This window comes from Ictidomys tridecemlineatus, chromosome 16 (genome assembly GCF_052094955.1).
Source record: "Ictidomys tridecemlineatus isolate mIctTri1 chromosome 16, mIctTri1.hap1, whole genome shotgun sequence".
NCBI lineage: Eukaryota > Metazoa > Chordata > Mammalia > Rodentia > Sciuridae > Ictidomys > Ictidomys tridecemlineatus.
In genome coordinates this window covers 46,989,420-47,010,942 of record NC_135492.1, presented here as the reverse complement: position 1 = coordinate 47,010,942, position 21,523 = coordinate 46,989,420, and the positions used below count along the sequence as shown (strand labels likewise).

The window sequence follows — 21,523 nt, the reverse complement described above, 5'->3', positions numbered from 1 at the left end:
TATAATTCTGCGCGTGACCCTGCCCTGAATCCGCATTGCCCTCCTGAATCTAGACCAAGAGGTGATCAGTGAGCAAAAAAACCCTCAGTGATCTAACTGGACATGGTCTTCTCAGAAGCAGTGGGTGGTTAATTGGGACCAGAAAACACAAGTCGTTATCTTTGAGAAATCTGAAGCAAATTGAGGCAGGTTGTCACCTCTCACCAGGAAACCAATTAGTCCTGTCTTTAAAAGACTCTGCTTTCCTTCGGCTGCTGACTAGGGATTCAAGGTCATTCTGTCCTGTCTCCCTGTCACAAAAACAGGGAGCGCAGGGGTTCATGATATTCAAAGAGTGGACAGGAAATACCCATGAACCCATTTTCTCAACTTCATGGATATTTCAATATGATTTTTCTAGCATGTGTGAGTGGCAAAATTGGTCCCAAGATTCAGCTCCGCAAAAGAAGTGTGCCATCTTCCCGGCAAAATCATTAGGGTACCAGTCGGTCACATCTCCAAGACTCCAGTTGTACCGTATAAAATGAAGAGCCTTTGGTAAAGAATTATGATTTCTTCTAACGTTAGATTTCTGTGATTGGATAGGGAGAGACTTAGTTGGAAGAAAGCGTAAAAGCCCTCTAACGTCTTTGTCACTCAACAATACACAGTCTGTATCCAGAGGTACCGTAACTCGGGCTTCCCAAAGAAGAGAAGATGAAACCTTTGACGTGCAGGAGATTTGCATTAGAGGAACATTCATTGGATACAAATCTAGGTGATGATCACTGAAGGAAAGAGAGAGAAATCAGTGATTTAAATAATGGGGGCAGGTTGACCAATCAGTCCATCTGTGTACCAGGTTGCCATACTGAGTGGAATTTCACTGTTTGATGACATGTTGACGCGTTATGCACGACGGCCACCAAACACAATTAGTCATTCTATCTTTTTCTCTGCTATTCATAACCCACCAATTGAGAGCTCCCACATCTAGCCAAATGACATATTCTACAAATGGGTCCACGATACTTACATGTAGTCTCACAAGTAGAACCTTGCAGACCCACCAAACAGCATCCCTGGTGCCTTCCTGGAGTACCCTAAAAACATTCCCAAATCCTGCGTGGTTTCCACAGCAGCCCTGCAGGCCTAAGAGATTTGTCACTCTCTTCTCAGGAAAAGCAAATCATTGCTTTGTATCTCTTGCTTATATTTATGTTGTGGACTATTGTGCATGCATTATGAAACCCACAAATCAATGCTCTCGGCAGGCAAAACTGTTCCAACCTGCACCGCGTGCCGTGTTCTGTTCAAGGTCTTTGACAAAACGGTATCCACCTGCCCCTGCGTTATGCTCTCCGAGGGACGGTGCTGTGGGTACCTGGGGTCTGTGATTGATCTCTGAGTGACTTGTACTTCATCAAGGAGCCGATATGATTTCTCGTGTATCTGATTAACCTTCTCTGTAAGATCGCCATCATGTCTGTAATGCCGGCGGATTATCCTGTGCTCGGAAAGATGAATATCAGCTCGTTTTAATCAATAGCCTACAGAAGGTGTCACCTGGCTCTGCCTGTGGTTATCTATGACGTCTGACCCAAAGGGGACGGCCATTTGTCAAATGACCTCATTTCATTGAAAGCAGCTGGGAAATGAAGTGGGTTTTGTTTTTCAAACAGTGTGCAGAAAAGGCAGTAGGTGCATGAAATACGTGTTTGTATTGTGGATCATTCCCTATGATAAAGAGAGGATACCAGGCGGGTAAAATACCTGGTTACCCATTTTCATTCCACAAGACTGGACTAGGGAGCAAGAGAGAAGTAGAATATGCAATAGATTCTATCACTGTTCTGTTCTATTCTATTCTATCCGGTTCTATTCTATTCTATTCGGTTCTATTCTATTCTATTCATAGAATTAGGGAGCAACAGCAAAGTATCACCAGACTACCAAGTAATTTTTCAGCAAACCCAGAGTACAGAGTATGATTGACAGCTTAGAGCAACAGTAATAACCCAGGACTGTCCTAAGCAAGAGAGGACACATGGCCATCCTAAATTGTACCTTCTTTGGTAATTTAAGAAACTTCCCCATAATGTTGAGTAATTGGGACTTTGGGGGATGATTTTCTGTGATGCACTTCTCTTCCGGGGGTCTCTGGGAGGAATCCTTTGGAACATAAATCAGTCATTGCTTATCATTCAGCCACATGGAGAATGCATGAGTCCATGTTTGAGATAAGGGCTCCTAACGGAGGAGGGCAGGTGTTCATTGTTGGGAAGGATCATCTTAATGTCAAGTCCAGACAGTTTTCAGTGAACCCCGAGCTCCGTCTTTATTTTTAGTTAGGGAAAATGCTAAGGACTCCCCTCCAGACCCCTGTTTGAGGACACAGAGAGTCAAGGAGAAAAATGTCGTCCTCCTAAATGAATGTTAGAAGACAGAGCAAGAAACGGGTCAGGCTGCCGTTCACCTGGTACAGATCCTCCAAAGCACACAAACAAATCAGAGTCGTATTTTTTAAATTTTATTTTATAATTTTTTTCCAAGTAGTTATACATGACAGAGTTGGATTTTTTTTTTGGGGGGGGGGCATGGATACCAGGGATTGAACTCAGGGGCTCTCGACCACGGAGCCCCATCCCCAGCCCTATTTTGTATTTTATTTAGAGACAGGGTCTCCCTGAGTTGCTTAGTGCCTCGCTCAATTGCCGAGGCTGGCTTTGAACTCACAATCCTCCTGCCTCAGCCTCCCGAGCCGCTGGGATTACAGGCAGGTGCCACCGCGCCTGGCCGACCTTTTTTAACTAAAAAGGAGGTGTTTTGCCCTCCAAAGCAGCCCATGTCTTAGAGGGAGCTAAGAGTACCATCATTGTTGAGAGTCTCCACAAACCCAGCTTAAAAATTCCTCCTCTGCTGCTCATTAAGCCTCAATTTCCTCATCTTTGAAGTACAGATCCCAATGTCCACCTGACAGCGTTTTGTGTTCTCCATTTCTTAGATGGGGAAAAATAAATAATGAAATATTTCTAAAAGGCTCAGTATGAGACCAACCCTCCTGCCCTGCCCCGCTTCCCCCCTCTCCTAGAGGTAGCCCCTCCCACCAACTTGGTCCTGTACCACCCATTCCTACGACATTGATCTTCATCTTTCAGTAACAGTCGCGTGTTGCTATGGAGGCGTCTTGAGTCTCCATTCTCAGGGTTCATCTTGTGGACTTATTATAGCAAATGAGTTTTCAGCTCTCTCTCCTACACCCTCCTCATATAAATAAATCATCATTCTGGGTGGATCATTAACCTGTGATTGCATAACGGTGATTGCCCTGCTCTTCCCAGGGAGGCAGTGGAGCAAACCACAATTCCTCCTTCCTGCCTGCCTGCCTTCTTCCCTCCCTCCCTACCTTCATGTTCTTTTCCTCCTCTCTTTCTCTATTTTTTTCTTTTTTGCTGTTCCTAGCTAGTATCTTTGTTCATTTCTTAGTGTTCTGTAGTATTCAGATCACTCAGTCAGACCTCAAGCTTTGGGCCAGTCTTCAAAAACTTAATTAGACACATATTTAAAATATCCTTCACTATATATATATATATATATATACATATATATATCATTTATTATATTTATTATATATATTTTGTATATATAGTGAATATATATATACAATGTGAATATACATATGGAGAGAGAGAGAGAAAGAAGGAGAGAGGGAGAGACATAATTATTCTTCTAGAATGTTCCTTCCCCACCGTCTCTTTCTTCCTTTGAATCCAAAAATCCCATCATCTCCTCCATCTTGTGTCTTCCTCGTTCCTGATGTATTTCTTCATTGATGGAAAGATGCTCCGCAGTGATTCCCTGAAAGACAATTTGCCTCTAAGTTTCTTTCCTTTATTGAATCCCTTGGAGAAATTCCCCCACTCCGTTCATCAATATTTGCAGGGTTTTCCTTCGGGTCTGGTCACTGCCTGGAGACAGAGTATCCAGTCCTCTTTGCTCGGGAGCCATACTGAGAAGGAGACGGGATCTTCTAGTCTCTGTAGGGACCTTTGCTAAAGCCCTGTAACCGTCGATTCAACCTGGCGTCCGTCCCCTGGCCCAGACACATTCCTCCGTCCTCTGTGGTTAAAAAGTAAAATCCAGACCTACTTCTGGGGTGGGAAGGCTGGGTCCCTTGACTGTATGGATAAGGGAGAGCATTTGCAGGTCTTAACTGATTGCTAATCAATATTCACACCATCTGAGCTCCCCGGCTGCTGTACCGTTGGTACCTGATACCACCAATTTCTCAATCTTGGGGGATGCTCTAACAGAGAGTAAGGCTGCTCTGCTGTCTTACACCACCTCCAGCTCAAGATTCGGGGTTTCTCGCCTGCAGCTTGCTTCCCGGCATCCCTGGTTGCAATAGTAACACCTCTTAACCATGTTCTTGGTCCATGTAGGCATATGTCCTAAAAGGAAAAATTCTGTGCTCCTGTTTAAAGCTTGAGAAGGTTCCCAGAACCCTTATTATCCAGGTTATTAGCAAGAGGAAATGAGATCGCGTGGAAAGACTCCAACGCGGTGCTTGTCGCATAAGCATCATAATTATTTTTGTGGCTTTATTATTATCCTGTCCTAGTCAAAGCATCCAAGTGCATAAATTATATTTAGTCATCTCTATAGAGCCAAAGAGCATGGAGAGGGAGGGTCCCGCGAAGTGGAGACCCGTGTAGGTCACCTGCTCTCTTCGGGGCTCACCATGTTACCGCTATCGTTTTTCTTGAGCTTGTAAAAGAAACAGGAGTTGGGGGTGGGGGTGGGGGTCACCCCGTCACTCACACAGTGAGGACTCTAATCTAGGTTTCACGTCACCTGCGTATGCCCCAATCCTCGAAGGCTGATCTCAATTGCTGGAACATTCTACTGACTCTATAGAAGACTGAGTGGCCCGTCTGAAGTTCGCCCCCCACCTCCCCAGGAGGACAGTCAAACCACAAGCCCCAGCCGACCCCAGGAAGTAAGCAGCCTCACAGTGCACCTGGGAATTTGTGCCATTTCTCCCCAAAAGAACTCTCCGTCCTTGAGCCACTCCTAGCCTCTGGAGGATTATAAAATAGAAGAGGGGAAAACAAAAGTTTTAAAGGACTCTGTGTTTTAAAGCCAAGCATACAACTCCATGAAGCTGTGCTCAGACGTTTCATATCCCAGTCTCTGCAGGTGCGGGGAAGTTGTCCGTCTCTGAAAATGTCCACACTGAAGACAGACGGAACAAGGACAGAGGGGTTGGGTGGTCATCACGATGTGATCCTATCAAATGATCATATCCTATGATCATCATCACCATCAAATACCCCACAGTCGTAGGACTATTTTTGACGACAAAGAAAAACAAGCTCATATTAGAAAATTGGCAGAATGTTTAGGTTTACCTAAGCGACGTCTCTCATCACACATGAAATGGAACATGAGTCTATCTACCAATCTCCATCAGATAAAACGTCAGAGGCAGGACTGCGGACGTAACTCGGTGGTGGGACACTTACTTACCTAGCCTGTGTGAGGCCCCGGGGATCTCTCTCTAGCACCAACAGAAACAAAATAAATAAATGTCAGGGGCAAAGACCTGGGTTGAATGAAACTAAAACAAATACCTTTATGATGATTTCTTACATTTTTATATTTCCTACTAACAAATACATTTTTCCCATCATTAGCTGCTGCTAACATTTATAAAAATATTTTTAGTTGTTCTCTTTAGCTATTCATGACAGGAGAATGTATTTTGACATATCCTACATACATGGAGAATTCTGTGGGTGTACATTGTTGGGAGTCGACTCGGCTCCAAAGACTAACTTCCCCATCCCCCAAGAAGAGCCGTCCAATGGTGAGCCCTGCTAGGCTCACATGATCCTGCCGTCCAATGGGGAGCCCTGCTAGGCTCACATGATCCTGCCATCCAATGGGGAGCCCTGCTAGGCTCACATGATCCTGCCGTCCAATGGGGAGCCCTGCTGGCTCTCCTGATCCTTACCCACCAATCAGACTGGCCCTGCCGGCTCACCTGATCCTTACCCTCCAATCAAAAAGCACCCCATGCCAACTGTCAAACCACCCCTGGCTCTATAAATATGCAGAGCTGTTCCTCAATAAACGGGCATTTGCTCCGACCATGAGCCTTGTTCGTTCTTTCATACATGGTGTGGAGTTTCACTGGTCGTGGGTTCATATTTGAGCTTGGGAAAGTTAAGTCCATACATTCTGTGGTCTTTCCCATTCCCCTCCCTCCCCCTTCCCTTCCTACCCCTTTGTTTAATCCAGTGAACTTCTATTCTTCCCTCCCCCACCCCTTCTTGTATGTTAGAATCAAACAGAACATTTGACCTTGGGTTTGGGGGGACTGGTTTATTTCACTTAGCCCGATAGCCTCTGGTTGCATGCGTTTACCCGCAGACTTTTCCAACTGAAGAAACAAATCAGCTAAGTCAACTAACTTAGCCATAATCAGTCTTCTATGAGGGGGGAAAAGCTGAACCTGGTATCCAGATGCCTCTGACTCCAGAGCTGAGTGTCTTCACCACTGCAAGCTGTGAGAGCAGACTTGTATCTGCAATCTGCACCCTCTTGCTACCACAGTCTAGACAGCAGTCTGCAGTTGACACCTGAATGGTTCAGGTAACGACATTCACACCTGAAACCAGTTCTTTTACTTAGGATGTCTGTCTGCAACAAGAAACCAACTGTGATGATCTAGGGCGGTGTTGGCCAACGTAAGGATTTGGGCATTGACTGTGAGCTAAAGATGGCGAAATCTGTTTCGGGTACATTTTTAGTAATACTGGACATTTATGGAGTACTTTCCATGTGGCAAGCTGTGTTCTCAAAATGTCACACAGCTTGACTCATCATGTATCAGGGAAACGTTTTCGTTAAATCTGGGGAAACTGAGGTACTGAGGGTACAAGTCACTTTCCTAGGTGCTCAACCTAGTAAGGGGTCAAAATAAATGTTAAACACAGGAATTGTGGAACCACTGTCTGCTATTTCCACTTTGAATCCCTAAATTATACCATCTCAGACTCTAGGTTTCTAATACACAATACTTTGAAATGACCTTTTTTTTTTAGAATATGGGAGTGTTTTAGTGTTCCCCTCCTTCTGGGCTCCATATATAACCCGACCTGACCTCGTTCCTGATGTCTGAGGACGCGTCTGGGGTCCCTGGTCTCTTCTGGCCGTTCTTCTCTTGGATCCTCTGTCACCTTGTCACTCCGGGCTCAGATGCGCATTTCTTCTTCCCCCTTCTGATACCTTGACTCCTGAAAGGTATCCCGGGTTCCAACACATCATGTCACACTCTATCAGCACAAAAAGAGAATTAGGTGGAGCTCGTTTGTACCCAAACATTGGCAGCCACCCAAGGCCTCTCACAGTGAATTACAGCAAGCGGTGAGCTGCAGTCATGTTGGAATGGAACTGAGTCACTTACAGGGAGGGAAACTGTCCCTTCAGCCAGACCTAGGGTTCAAATACTTGTTTTCTCTTTCTAATTAGGCATGCGGCTTTGGGGAATGTATTTAACCTCTCTCAGGGAGAAGTTTTTTTGGAACTGGGGATTGAACCCAGGGACACTTCACCACTGAGCCACCTCCCCAGTCCTTTTTATATTTTATTTTGAGACAGGGTCTCACTAAGTTGCTGAGGGCCTCGCTAAGTTGCTGAGGCAAGCCTCGAACTCGCAGTCCTCCTGTCTCAGCCTCCTGAGTCACTGGGATGACAGGCATGTGCCACCACACCCGTTGTCTTTTAAATGGTGGTAACAGTGAGATTTGTATCACGGAGTTGTAAGGTCTTAGTGCTCATTCCCTCTGCACATATTCACCGGAACATCCATTATGTGTCAGTAGCAATGCTCTGTATCCGTGAGCTGTGGTGAGCATGTTCTCTGTCCTCACATGCTCGTATTTTACTGAGTTCATAAATGCAGTTATGTGAAATTGACTTCGGTGCGTGGTAAACACACGCATAATGCACATGAGCCACAGTGATGGAAAAGATGCTGGTGTTCAGTGACGGTGACAAGTAGCCATCATGGTACCGTGACTGTCTGACCAAGAACAGGAATCTATGAAACCGGGCTTCCACAGGAAATACACTTGTTCTCTTTTTTAATCCCCTCTCATATAAATGGTCGTAGCAGACAACCACAAAATAAAAAGGGAAATGTTTCCCAGACACATTCCCTGAACACTTGAAATTTGTACTACAGCCTTAACTTGTGGTGAGGATAAGAAAGGTAAAGGTTTTAACGGTTTCTTTTGAACACGCGATAAGTTTTCCTTTGAAAGACCAAGGACGGACAGATTTCCAAAATCCCGCAAGTGAAGCCACTCTCCAGCACCGTGGTGAGAGGTCTCCGTCATCGTTAGCAAACATCAGTGTCTTCTTTTTTAACCTGCAGTTCTGCAGCTGATGCATGCATTTTCTTATTCCTGTTTCACCTCCTTTTTTCCAAACCTCAGATTGAGTGGTTCTCCCCAGCCTCACGATGACTCCTTCGGGGTAATTTCCCAATGACATCTCTAGCTTTTGGAATGTGCATTTGTGCAGTCCTCCTGACTTTGGATGCCAGAATACTGTTGGCGCATGAAGTGTCTTTGGATTTAGCGGGCAGCTTGAAGCATCTGGCAATCGAACATAAACTCCTGTACTTGAGCATTCATGCTTGAACCAGAAATTACTTTGTCATCTTGGCTGGCTTTTATTAAGCAGCCCCACAGCTGCCTGGGAACGATGACTGACTAGAGTCAGCCCTTTCCCTCCGAACGACACCCTCTTCCTGCTCTCCAACCTAAGTGTGTCCTTTACCTCTCTTCCCGAGCACGTCCCGGGCATCGGTAGGAAGGGGAAGAATAGTACCTCACACCACGGAGCACTTTTAGGGTTTATGGAGCGTGCCGAAACCCATTAACCCATTTTGAATTTCATAGTCCTCCTGGGAGGCCGAACACCATCACCTTCAAATTACAGATGAGGAAAAGTGCAGCTCGGAGACGTCAAATGACTTCTTGGTGGCTCCTGATACAGCGTTGCTGCTGTGTGGCTCTTATGGGGTAGGTAGGAGCTGTCCCCCAATCGCCCACCTGTGTGACAATGCAAGAATGTTCCCAGGTGAAACGTGGTTAGATCACGAGAGCTTTATCCTAATTGGTGAAATAATCCACTTGAATGGATTAATTGGGTGGGAACTGTAGCCACACGTAGGGTGTGGCTGGTGAAGTCGGTCCCTGGGGATGTGACTTTGGGGTTTATATTTTGCCCCTTGCTTGCTCTCTCCCCATTGCCGTATGTGCCCAGCCCTTCCGCCACGATGTTCCGCCTCACAGTGGGCCCAAGGCTGTGGAAGGGGCCAACCGTGGACTGAAACCTCCCCAACTCTGAGCCAAAATAAACTTCGCCTCCTCTCTTCTGTTCTTGTCAGGTGTATTGGCCACAATGATACAAAAAAATGACCAATGCATTGGCCAAAGTGGGAAAAATAGCTTGTTAGACGCTAATCTGTGGGTTTTACATGTCAGAGACTAATGGCTTCAGCAAAACGTGTGTCAGCATTAGAACATCCCTATGAGGTCTGATTCTCTAGAATCATCTGCAGCTTCCATTTCTGAGACAAGCTCTAAGCCTGGACATATTTCCAGCGAAATGTGTGGCCAGTCTGATTCTGATGCTCCTACATGGTCTGGGAGCTTCCAATGTTGGCGGCCATGTCACTGAAGGGTGGATTGTATCCTATGAGACTGTCCCCCCCACCCCTCTGGGATGGTGGAAAGTAGCAGGTCACTGGCATGGTGGCCAAATACCCTCCTTGTGGAAAGCAAATGGGTAATGGGTGAGAAGGAGTTTTGTAAACCATGGAATGATCTACAAATGCAGAGTTCCACATCCTTTGCACATCTTGAAGGACTGGATGGGTGGATGGATGGAGGCATTTTTCTTAGCTATCTCTCTGTGAGCCTTGTGAGCATCAAATAGATGCTACAGCAGTTTGTAAAGCCCTATTCTTTCTATTCCCCTGCAGCTCAGGGACTTGACGTGAGTCATAGAAATAATGTGTACATATTTGTTATAGCCTCAGCTGGGGGTCTTGTCTAACTATCTTTCCCTACCAATCGGGAGCTGTTAGATTCTAGTGGATGATCTAGCAAGTTTATAAACAGTTATTGAGGAACAGACATTTAAACGCATGCACACGACTCTGGTTTGTTTTAATTCAAATAACTGACATGTTTCTGGAGTGAGGAATTCTTAGGGTTTTGTGTTTTTTTCAATTGACCTAGCCAGCTAGCCACATCTCTTTCTTGAATATGCTACCAATGTTCGACACTGACGATTACTGAGTATTTTCAGATAGTAGTACTACTGTAACACTCGTTACCACACCAAAGCCCAGTGGTCATTGTGGAGGATAGTGAATGTGGATTTCAAAATCAGGAGACATCAGGTCAGATCAGAATGCCGTCTTAGGTTCCAGACGGGCATTTGGGGAGCAGCAGCACTGTATATAGCTTGTCTGTGAAGGACAGTATTTACAAAGGTGCTCATGCCAAGCCAAGGTTTTCTACTTTAGCATCCTAAAAACCAAAGGACGGGGTGTTGATCCACGAGAGATTGCCTTTTCACTTAAAATATATATATATAGGTTTGTGGCTACCTGCTTTCCTCGGAATGAGTGTCCTTGATCCAGCGTGTGTGGTCTTTGGTGTTGACGATGCTACTCTCTGCCCATCCGTCCTGCTGTGTACCTCCATCTTTTTTTCTGTCCCCAGTGTTCCCCATCCTGGCCCACCTCCTGTCTCCTTTACACAGATGAAACCTGTTTTAGATGATTTGATGTATCTTTGGATTTTTTTTTTCAATGTCCCCTGTACCTAATTTTAAAAACACAAAACGTGGTAAACATGTCTCCCAAATAAACTAAATTAAGTTGCTTTGAACTCCCCTGACCCTCGATTGATTTTTCTTTTTTTTAATTCTCTTCTTTCTGGGTCAGTGAATCTCAATGGCAAGAAAAGCTTCCCTGTCCGTGATGGGGAAGATTGGCCCCCGTGCGCAGTGACCCCCAGACCTAACCCCAGAGAACGAGTCCTTCCCGACCAGAGTGGGTTTCAAGGATTCGCATCTTTCTCCTCCAAGTGAAGAGCCGTGGTGAAATCTCAATTCGGGACCCCACCGATTGTTATTCTCTTTCCTTTAAATTTCCTTGGAAGTGTTATAGAGACTTGACTTGCCCATTCAATACACCAGGAAGAAGAGTAAATTTTACTTGCAGAAAGCTTTACAAATCAACCCTCCCTACATCAAATCAAGGAAGGGTAGCTACCCCATGTCCACCAAGCTATTAATATGCTCCTTTTAAAGCTTCCCAAGCTCCTCGGCGACCCCTTCTAAAACCTATTTGCAAACAAAGAAGAACAATTAGAACAGGGCAATTATTGCCTCTTCCCCAAATGCAGAGTTCTTAAGTGGAGGCATCTGGAAACAGTAGAAAACCACTAACAGGAACAGGTTTAGCAGGAAAAGACAGGGGATGGCTTCTTCTCCTGAGCCTTCAGCACCATCTAGTGTCCAGAATATGAATTGTCCCCACAGGACAGACCGTGCACCAATGGGCACCGGTGGTTCCTGTGCATATAATGACCAAGGAAGGCAGCAAGTGTGGAAATCCTCCTCCTTGCCTGGAGGTCTACGTATCATTTCTTCTTCTCACACTGCATCAGTAGACACGGCAAATGTCCCTCAGACCCAGTAATCTAGTTATTTCAGCAGGAAAGTCTTTATTAGGCCATTCTTGTGCAACGTTTCCAGTGGGATCCACTTTATTTCACTGACATTTAATGGGATTTATTTGAGACCCTTTTACCCGGTCACTCATTAGGGACAGTTAACTCATGTGTAGCAGCTGGAACACACAGCCCTGCCGTTTCTCCTTCCCCAACAGAAAGAACTCAGCCTGTGCCTGTAACCTGAACCTGGATCTAGCCTCCCTAGAGAAAGACAGGGGGATTATTTGGTGAACATGTTTCTCCCCAGGTAAAACAGGTAGCCGAGGATCCCATTTCCCATTCTTTTGGATCTTGTCTCACAGAAAAAGGAACGTCATGGCGAGATTTTAATCATACTCTGACTTGAAGCTGCAACTGATGTGTCATTGACTCTAATTTTTTTTCAATAATTCTTTTAGATTGTCATTTCTTTTACATCATAAATGAAGCATCCGCCCCCAAAAAAGAAAATAAATTGCGAGAGGATAGACTTAGGCTATCTTCATCCCTCTACTTTGTTACTGGCTGGCTACTTTGCTTTGAGAGTATCCTTATTCATCATAAAAGTTTAGGCAGCACAGAAAAGTCTTGGCCTTTAGAAAGACATGCCCGCCCCCTGAGAAGCCCTGCTACAAAAAACATGGCTCAAACCCCAAACCAAGACTTTGCTTTCCCCCTGGTGGCAGAACAACGGAATGACCCCAAATGATTTTCAGACAGATGATAACTTGCTGATTAAAAAAACATACAAACTCCTTATTAACCACTGAACCAAGTTAGAGGCTTGGGAGTGGGGCCATCAGGAGAATCCAAGTGTCCTTAGAACAATCTTCCTAATTAAATAGGTGTTTAATGCCACGCATTTTGACCAGGCAAATCTAATAACGTGGATAATCATTGGACGGCTTGTTTGCCAAGTACCCACACTTGGCCACCCTTGATTGGTACTTAGGTAAACCAAGACAGCTGTGTCTTCACCAGGGCTGGATCATCTTGGGGAACCTCTGTTGTCTATGCCGTCTGCCCACCACCAAAACATCCTTCGATGGCATGTATATATGCCTGGTCTTAGCTGGACCATGGTACACTGAATTTTTGTTTCATCAGGATGAACTTCCAAATTAGAATTTAAAAGACCACGAGAAAAATCCATCCCCGTGCAAGACAGCAAGCACACTCCCACAGTTTGCACCTGCAGAAGTGACGCAGGTCGACTCCTCTGTGAAAAGTCACACAAGGGCACATCAGAAGCATAGTGTGTCGCGTGTTTGTTTCTCTAACTCTTTGAAAAGGTAGAACCTAACGTCTAAGCAGGCTACAGTAATTAGAAAATTAATCATTTTTTTCCTGATACAACAATGCATTTGTCTCCAAAAGATAAACATAATTTTATGCAATGCCTCACTCTTGACAATAGGAATTTTACTAATGTATTAACTCAGATTTCCCCCCCGCCCTGGTATGCAGTGCAGGAATTCATTGCCTGAATTTTAGTCAGGTGATACATTTGCTTTATTTATCCTTCTTCTTAGAAGCGGCATGAAACTTTAATTTTTAAGTGGCATCTGCTCTAGAATTAGAGTTAGCTATCTTTTTAATTTCATTGTTCCGTGGTGTGTTTTAAATATTTTACACTTTAAACGCGAAGGAAATCTAAGCACGCTTCCGTTCCTTAACTTCCTCTCCCCCTTCCCATCCCTGCAAGTGCAGGGCTATGACGCAGGGTGGCGAGGTGGATCCAGGGCTCTGGGGAAGGGTGTCTCCAGGACACAGGGTGGTGGCAGGTAGCTGCCGAGGGAGAGGGCACAGGAGACTAGTATTATATTTTAAAAAAATGGAAAAATGATAAAATTGAGACAACTTGAGTAAATAAATAAATGCTGTCAGAAAAGGATAGAACTAGAGATGGATATGGTCTCTGTCTCCATGCATCCATATATATGTGTATGCAGATATATGACCTACATACATATATAACATACATACATATACCTGTGGACATATATAACACATATATTCATATATACATAGGATACATATATTTATGTATGCACATATACATACATCTATGTGTGTGAATATATATACATATAAATTTATATATACATACATTTATATATATATTCATATATATGTATAGTCATATATATACACACATATACATATATATTAATGAATATATATGTATGTATAGATATATATTCACACACACACACCCAACTCTGTTGGCTGAGAAGGCCTGGAATCAATGACCTTATCAACAATGAGCACATTCAGAGTCGACACCTTGGTTTCTCAAAACCGTCTCCCACTACAAAGAACCAGGGTGCCCTGGAAAAAAGACTGACTCTAGAGCTGGAGTAGGGAAAAAGCATGAGATGAGCCCAGAACATCTTACTGAACCAGAAAGCAAGGACATACACTCTGAATGACGATAAAAAATGTCAAGAGGACACAGGAGGGGCACACCTAAAAGGACTCCGGGGGGAGGGGAGGAGGGGGGCAAAATGGAGACCATTTGAGCATTAAAATAAATCGCCAGAGGAAAGTATGATCATGTGTCAGATAAAATGAGTGTGTGCCCATATATGTCAGCCAATAAATAAATAAGGGCAAGAGGAAGCGCTCACTTGGCGTCGGATGTCAGGTGGGCTGGTGGCCGTGGGGGGGTCACCGTTTGGCCGACCTCATGGAGGTCATCCCTGCAGGCGGGGTTTGCAGCACATTCTAAGGCGAATGGGTACCCTCAGGACGTGAGCGTAGCCTCAGAACACCTGCCCTCAAAATGCGCGTCAGATTCAAGGGGGGAACTGTTTAAGTGAAAAGTGGATGCTAGGAATGCAAGCCACGAGGGTGCTGGCCTGCTTTGGCAGCTTCTTGGGCACGGTGCACATGGAAATGTGGGCAGCTCTTGTCCGTGTGAGCTACCTGTCCCCCACACGGTGTGTACGCAGCAGATTTGTTTAAGCGTCGCTTTTTTGCCTCAATCCCTGTGAACTTTCATCCTGGATAAAAAGGTTGGCCCATGGGCTGGGGTTGTGACTCAATGGTAGAGCGCTTGACTGGCCTGTGTGAGGCACTGGGTTCGAGCCTCAGCACCACATAAAAATAAACTAATTAAAGGTCGATCAACAACTAAAAGAAAAAAATATATATATATATATATGAAGGTTGGCCCAGCTTAGAATCACTATGAATCTCAATTTTCATCTCTAATATTCATGTATTCATGATCTTTCATTCAAACATGTGCTTTATGCAGAATTGGTCAATATAATGTATGCAGCACTGATTTTTGTTTAAGTGGGTTCAACCGTACAATGCTGAACTTCATCTGCAGAGATGTCTCCTCCAGGGTTTTTGCCATCACTCATCAACAATCGTTGTGGCAGCATTTAAATGTTGTTAAAAATAGCTCTCTGTCCCTCTGCCCTGTGGCTTTAGAGGTAAACTGACTCTCAGCAATTTGATGAGCTTCAGGCCTTTGAAGAAATTTATTTTTAAAAATTTTCCTTATTAAAAGAATGTATGTAAAAAAAATCCTACTAAGAACATTGTCAAAACCATTACACTTAAGAAATTTGCTTACCAGAGAAAATGCATTAAGATGACTAAACACATTAAATTAAATTGACTACAACACATTAAATTGTTTCTTAAAAGGCACCGAGGACGGCTGGGCATAGAGATCAGTGGAAAAGCATTTGCCTAGCATGTGTGAGGCCCTGGGTTCGATCCTTGGCGCTGGGGAAAAACACAACACTAAACTAAAAGACACCAAGGGATTATCTTGGCACTACAAATGAAATGTTAAAAAAGTTATCAATGGAAATGGAATGGTTGGTATCGTATAGGCAAAACCTCATCGAAATGGAATTCCTTGTTTCAAAGACTTGTTTCACAGAGAATAGCTCTAATTCAGGAAATCTTTTCACCATCAGCCAAAGTCAGAATATTCTATGGCTTGGATGCCTGTTGTACATTTGGAATTGGTGCAAGGAGTTGTTGATCTCATCGTTAACAGAGTGCTTAATAAGTAACCTATCTTCATGGCTGCTACAGCCTCTAGCACAAAGCAGTTTACCAACTGTCATCTATATGTTACAGAAAACACTGTAGAAAGTAAGAATGTTTGTAAGCACGAGGGCGGGGGAGCACTTGGCACAAAAATTTCTAAGCAAGAGTCCCAATGATGTCATTCTCTCCCATAGGAACCGACCACAAGAATGAACATTGATTGAAGGGTGTCATTGATCCTACTTATTTTTGCTAATTATATCCAAATCCAGCCACGAATTTGCATCTTGAGTTCTAATTGCCTCTGAGAGTTCTCTGCACAGAACAGTAGCTACTAGAGTGACTCTCTCCAGAACAAGAAGTCAGAAATACAGGTTCCTGCTGATCTTGATGAATTAGAACCCAAGGAAGGGAGACAGTTTGTTTCCGCAAGAATCCATCTGTTTGTTTGTGTACAGCGCTTGTATTGAAATTGAAGGAAATTAATCCGGTTAAAAAAAAAAAAGTATCAGAACTCATAAACGCAGTAAACAAGAGCACTCAGGAAACATACACTCTGAGAAAACCAAGAAGCTAATGAGGTTTCTAAACCTCTTTAGTCTAATCTTCTCTAGTCCCGAGGAGACCTCTCTTGGTGTGTGTACAGCGTATGACTTATTTTGCATTGATTCTTGCTGCTTTGGAGCTCACAACGCAAATCGGCGGCAAGTGCTCGATTAATGAATCAGTGGCTGTCAGCAACTGTACCAACATGATCCTTTATTTTAGGGACTTCTCTGGTCCTTGGTTAATAGGCAGCTGAAATTGCCAATTTAATAAAAAAATAATAATAATAACACCTGTCCCAAACCCCTACATGTGCATAAAGTGCTGAACAGTTTCTTCAGGAGATCGCTGCCAATCAAAAGTGGGAGACAGGTGGTCAGGAGTGTGGCTCAGTGGTAGAGGTGTGCTGATTGTACACTCCAAGTTCCACGTGTAAGCTTAGAGCTACAGCTAGCATTTTAGTCCTGAAATCACCCCTGCGTGCTACCTGTCGAAGGCAGGAAGTTCATTTCTCTTGTAGCCTCTGAAACCAGGTGTGACCCATGGCAGGGATTCTTTGAATTTCCTTCTGCATTAAAAAAAATCTTCAGTTGACGACACACACACTAAAGAGTGCAGATTGCTAGATGATGCCCTTAGACTTTCTCTCTGGATGATTTGTGAATGAATGTCATGCTTTCGGCTAAATGAAGCAAAGTGTGGTGGTGGTGCACACCTGCAATCCCAGCAACTCAGGAGACTGAGGCAGGAGGATCGCAAGTGTGAGGCCAGCCTCAGCTATTTCATGAGACCCTGTCTCAAAATAAAGAATAAAAAGAGAGGGCGGGGGTAGTGCTGGGATTGTGGCTCAGTGGTAGAGCACTCGCCTCAATCCTCAGCATCACATAAAAACAAAATAAAGATATTGTGTCCACCTATGACTAAAAAATAAATATTTTCAAAAAATATATATTTTTAAAAAAGGGCGGGAGACATGGCTCAGTGGTTTAGCATTCCTAGGTTCAATCCCCAGTACCAATAAAAATAGAAAAATAAATGAAGAGAGGCAGAATAACAGACAGTTCTTAACCACTCCTGGGCATCAGTTTCATCTGTTAAAAAATAGGGTTGGTGGGGCTGGGTTGTGGCTCAGTGGTAGAGCTCTTGCCTTGAATGTGTGAGGCGCTGGGTCTGATCCTCAGCACCACATAAAAGTAAATAAATAAAATAAAGATATTGTGTCCATCTGAAACTAGAAAAATATTTTTAAAAATAGGGTTGATGATAGAACCTGTTTGTTAGGAATAAATGAAATCATTATAAATGAAACCAGTAACTTAACATCAGCAAGGGACTTAGCGATCACGACTGCTATTATTCCTTTTTTTCATGTATGATATCCAATGAGACATACTTGTTGGATAAATGAACAAATGAATGATTATTCAAATGAAAAAATAAATTGCCAAATCAGCTATCCAAAGTAGAATTGGGGAACCTCTCCATCCAAACAAACAAACAAAAAAAAAACATAGAGATATATGGTTTTAGCCTAAGATTGTCTGACTTCATTTTATAGGTGAGGAAAATTTAAATTCAAAAACACCAAATGACATGTCGAGTCAAAATCGGGCTATTCCGCTGGGCACAGGGGCGCACCCCTGTCATCCAGCAGCTCAGGAGGCTGAGGCAGGAGGACGGCAAGTTCAAAGCCAGCCTCAGTAACTGAGTGAGGCCCTCAGCCACTTACTAAGATCCTGTTTCAAAATAAAATATAAAAAGGGCTGGGGGGGGGATGTGGCTCAGTGGCTAAGCGTCCCTGACACACAAAAAATAAAATAGAAAATTTTTAAAAAGGCGGGGGCTCTTCCTAGAATCTTGCTTACAATAAGATTTGCTCTTACCTATCCTTCCCCCAGTTGAAAAATAAAATAAATAAAATAAAAATCCTGGGCTGTCCCTACCTATTCCTGAGGGTTAGTGAATCAATAGATTTTTATTATGTGGCTTACAAAAGCTTTAGGCTTTGAAATAAGGGGATTTCTGTCCCATTACCTCGTCGCCGGCAGGACCCGCTATTCACTTCTCATTTCAGAAATGTCACTCATCCCGCAGTGACTAGAAGTGCATCATCCCACTTATCACAATTCTGCCCTATTTGGGGGGGAAACAAGCCAAAGCATATTCTACCACTCGATGATAGACTGCTTAGGACCGAGACTTCTCTTGATAACAACCAGAGGTGCTATCTTCTCTCCGTGACTGAGTAAAAGGGAAGAACTCCGTGACCAATAGTGTCTTGGTAGCGGGAATGTGAGCGTGGGTTGATGAGAACTAAATGCTGGAGATGATCGACAGAGGGGAATGGATTGGGTTAGTACAGAACACAGACGCGCATCAGAGCGCCTCATCGCAGCCTATAAACAGGCACGGACATCACGTGTCGATTAAAAAAGAAAAAGCAATAGCAAAATTAAAGTCCCCCATGAAAGACCAGTTCCAGTTTTCCAGAGGAGGTTTTCATCTAAAAGTTCACTTCATGAATATTCATCTAGTTCACAGCCGGAAACATAGGTCTGCGACTGTAGGAGAGAGTCCATCCATGTTCTCTTGTTGCCTGGTCTGGTTTGGATTCATCTGATTTGCCGTCGTTTGTTTGGTCTGGGTTTAGTATTGAGAATTTTCTGGAATATGGGCTGAATCCAGAATGTTGATCCTGTAGGCAGCGATGTGGCTGAGGCAGGAGGATCAGGAGTTCAAAGCCAGCCTCAGCAATAGTGAGGCCCTAAGCAACTCAGGGAGACCCTGTCTCTAAATAAAATACAAAATAGGGCTGGGGAGGGGGCTCCGTGGTCGAGTGTAGCTTTACTAAAAATGCAAAGTTACCAGAATCTTCTTTCTGTTTTCCCTGAGCATCTGCAGAGATCTAACCTCAGGGCTCCCCGGCTGGGTTCCGTCCCTTGGGGAAGGTTCACGTAATGAGCAGTTTCATCTTTTCGTCTTCAAGGCGACTTCCTGGCCCACATCTGGGCTTCCCAGATGACCAAAGCCAAGCCACTCCTGCCTGCTCCCGGGTTCGGGGTTGGAGGCCCACCACGCTGTCTGACTCTGGTCTTGTTTCCACTCTCAGATCCCACCAGGGTGATGGTCCCCCCTTCCAGCATGGACGTCACGGTGGGAGAGAGCATCGTCCTGCCATGCCAGGTGACCCACGATCACTCCCTGGACATCGTCTTCGCGTGGTCCTTTAACGGACACCTGATAGACTTCGACCGAGACGGGGACCACTTTGAAAGGGTCGGAGGGGTAAGTATTAACATCGTCCTGTCCACGGGCCTGCTGTCAACTGTGCCCAGCAATCCCACAGGCGGGTTATGGGTTCCTGTGGGTCAAGGAGGAGACTGAAGCTCCTAGGAGCTGTCGTATGACGTCACATTCTTCCACAGTTCCTAGATTGCCACACTCAGCTTTAAACTTCAAAGCCCCAAGCTCTGTGCCCCAATCCATGCGCTTGACCCTAGACCTGGTTAGAGAAAGAATTTCAGAATAGTCACCTCGTATGTCTTTAGGCTACTAATCGTCCCTCCCCTTAGCTCCTGTAGAAGACTCATGGCTGCGAATTTAGGATTTGCTTTCTTGATTCTAAAAGACTGGTGAGGCTATGTTTTACTTGCAGGTAATTTTAATCCAAGTGCTTGATTTTTGAAAGGCCTTACTTTTCACAGTGCACGTTATCAATAAATACACAACAAGGAAAGGTTGAATCTAGAAACAATGCACAGTTTTGTGTCTATCAGAATCATTCTGAAACTGGACAACATGGTGCGTGCATGTAATCCCAGCGACTCAGGAGGCTGAGGCAGGAGGATTGCCAGTTTGAGACCAGCCTCATTGATTTAATGAGACTGTGTCTCAAAATTCAAAATAAAAAGGCGCAGGGATATGGCTCAGTGGTAAAGTGCCCTGGGTTCAATCCTTAGTACCAAACAAACAAACAAAAATATCATTCTCAAAAAAAATTTTTTTCTTTATCCTAACCCAGCTCTGCATTCCTATTGGTAATAAAGATTCTTTCTGGCTGCCATTATTTTGGAGGCACTTAATCAAAATAGAGCGGAATTCAAAAGTGGAGCTACTTTGCCAACACAATCTGACTTGCGCATTATCTTACCTGCTTTAGGTTGAGTATAAATGGCTTAAAGCTCATCATCCAGGACACGAAGGGGCATCTCTTCTACCGAACATCTCTTTCTATGAAATTCTTACTTGGATCCTATTTTTTTTATATATATTTGTTTCATTTTAAAGATACAAATTCGGGTCAAAATTGGAGAATCACTAGAGCGTGTTCTAAATCCCCAAATCAGAGAGCATATGGTAGGTTGCTGTGCTCTGAAACAGGCCACAGGAAGTCTCTTTGACATTCACGTCCCAGTGGATACAGTGAATTAAGGAGATGGCATAGGCATGTCCTTACTGCCAACGTGGCTTCTATCTTAAAATCAATGCAACTTTCATATTCCCTATGGGAGGCTGGTTTTTTTATCCAAACCTCTATTCAAGTGTTATATGTCACTTGAATATTTATATCTCCAGTGTTATGTTTCCCCAGACAAAATATCTTAGGTTAAAAAAAAATCATTAATAATAATACTGATAGCCGGGCACGGTGGTGCACACCTGTAATCCCAGCGACTTGGGAGGCTGAGGCAGGAGGATCGTGAGTTCAAAGCCAGCCTCAGCAATTTAGCAAGGTGCTAAGCAACTTGGTGAGACCCTGTCTCTAAATAAAATACAAAATAGGGATGGGGATGTGGCTCAGTGGTTAAGCATCCCTGGGTTCAATCCCTGGTGCCAAAACAATAATAATAATAATATTGATGATGGTGGTGGTAATGATAATTCCTTCTATTTGCCTAATCATTTGTAAAGCACTTTCTTATATATTAGCTCCCTAATCCCCATAGAATCCATAGGAAATAAGTTGAGCATCTATTATCTCCTGTTACCGAGACATGGTCAGTGCATAGTAAAAACTGGATGAAAATCCTAAGTGTTATAAGTAACAGACTTTCAGATTAAAAAAAAAAAAAAATTCATAGCTCTCCTTGAGTTAGCTTTAAGGTCTTTGACATGATTGTTTCAGAAAGAAAATTGATCATGACCATCAATAATACCAGTTTAAATTTACTGTGTGC

At 43.9% G+C, this 21,523-nt stretch overlaps 1 protein-coding gene across 8 annotated transcripts in view; it reads left to right on the top strand.

Moving 5' to 3' along the window:
- Cntn4 (contactin 4) overlaps positions 1-21,523 on the top strand; it is an 819,812-nt gene that overhangs the window by 770,743 nt on the left and 27,546 nt on the right. For all 8 annotated transcript variants that reach the window (XM_040290063.2, XM_040290053.2, XM_078033565.1 and 5 more), the window contains one exon: positions 19,456-19,631. In XM_040290063.2, the coding sequence (XP_040145997.2) occupies positions 19,456-19,631 (176 nt within the window). The remainder of the gene's footprint in view (positions 1-19,455; positions 19,632-21,523) is intronic.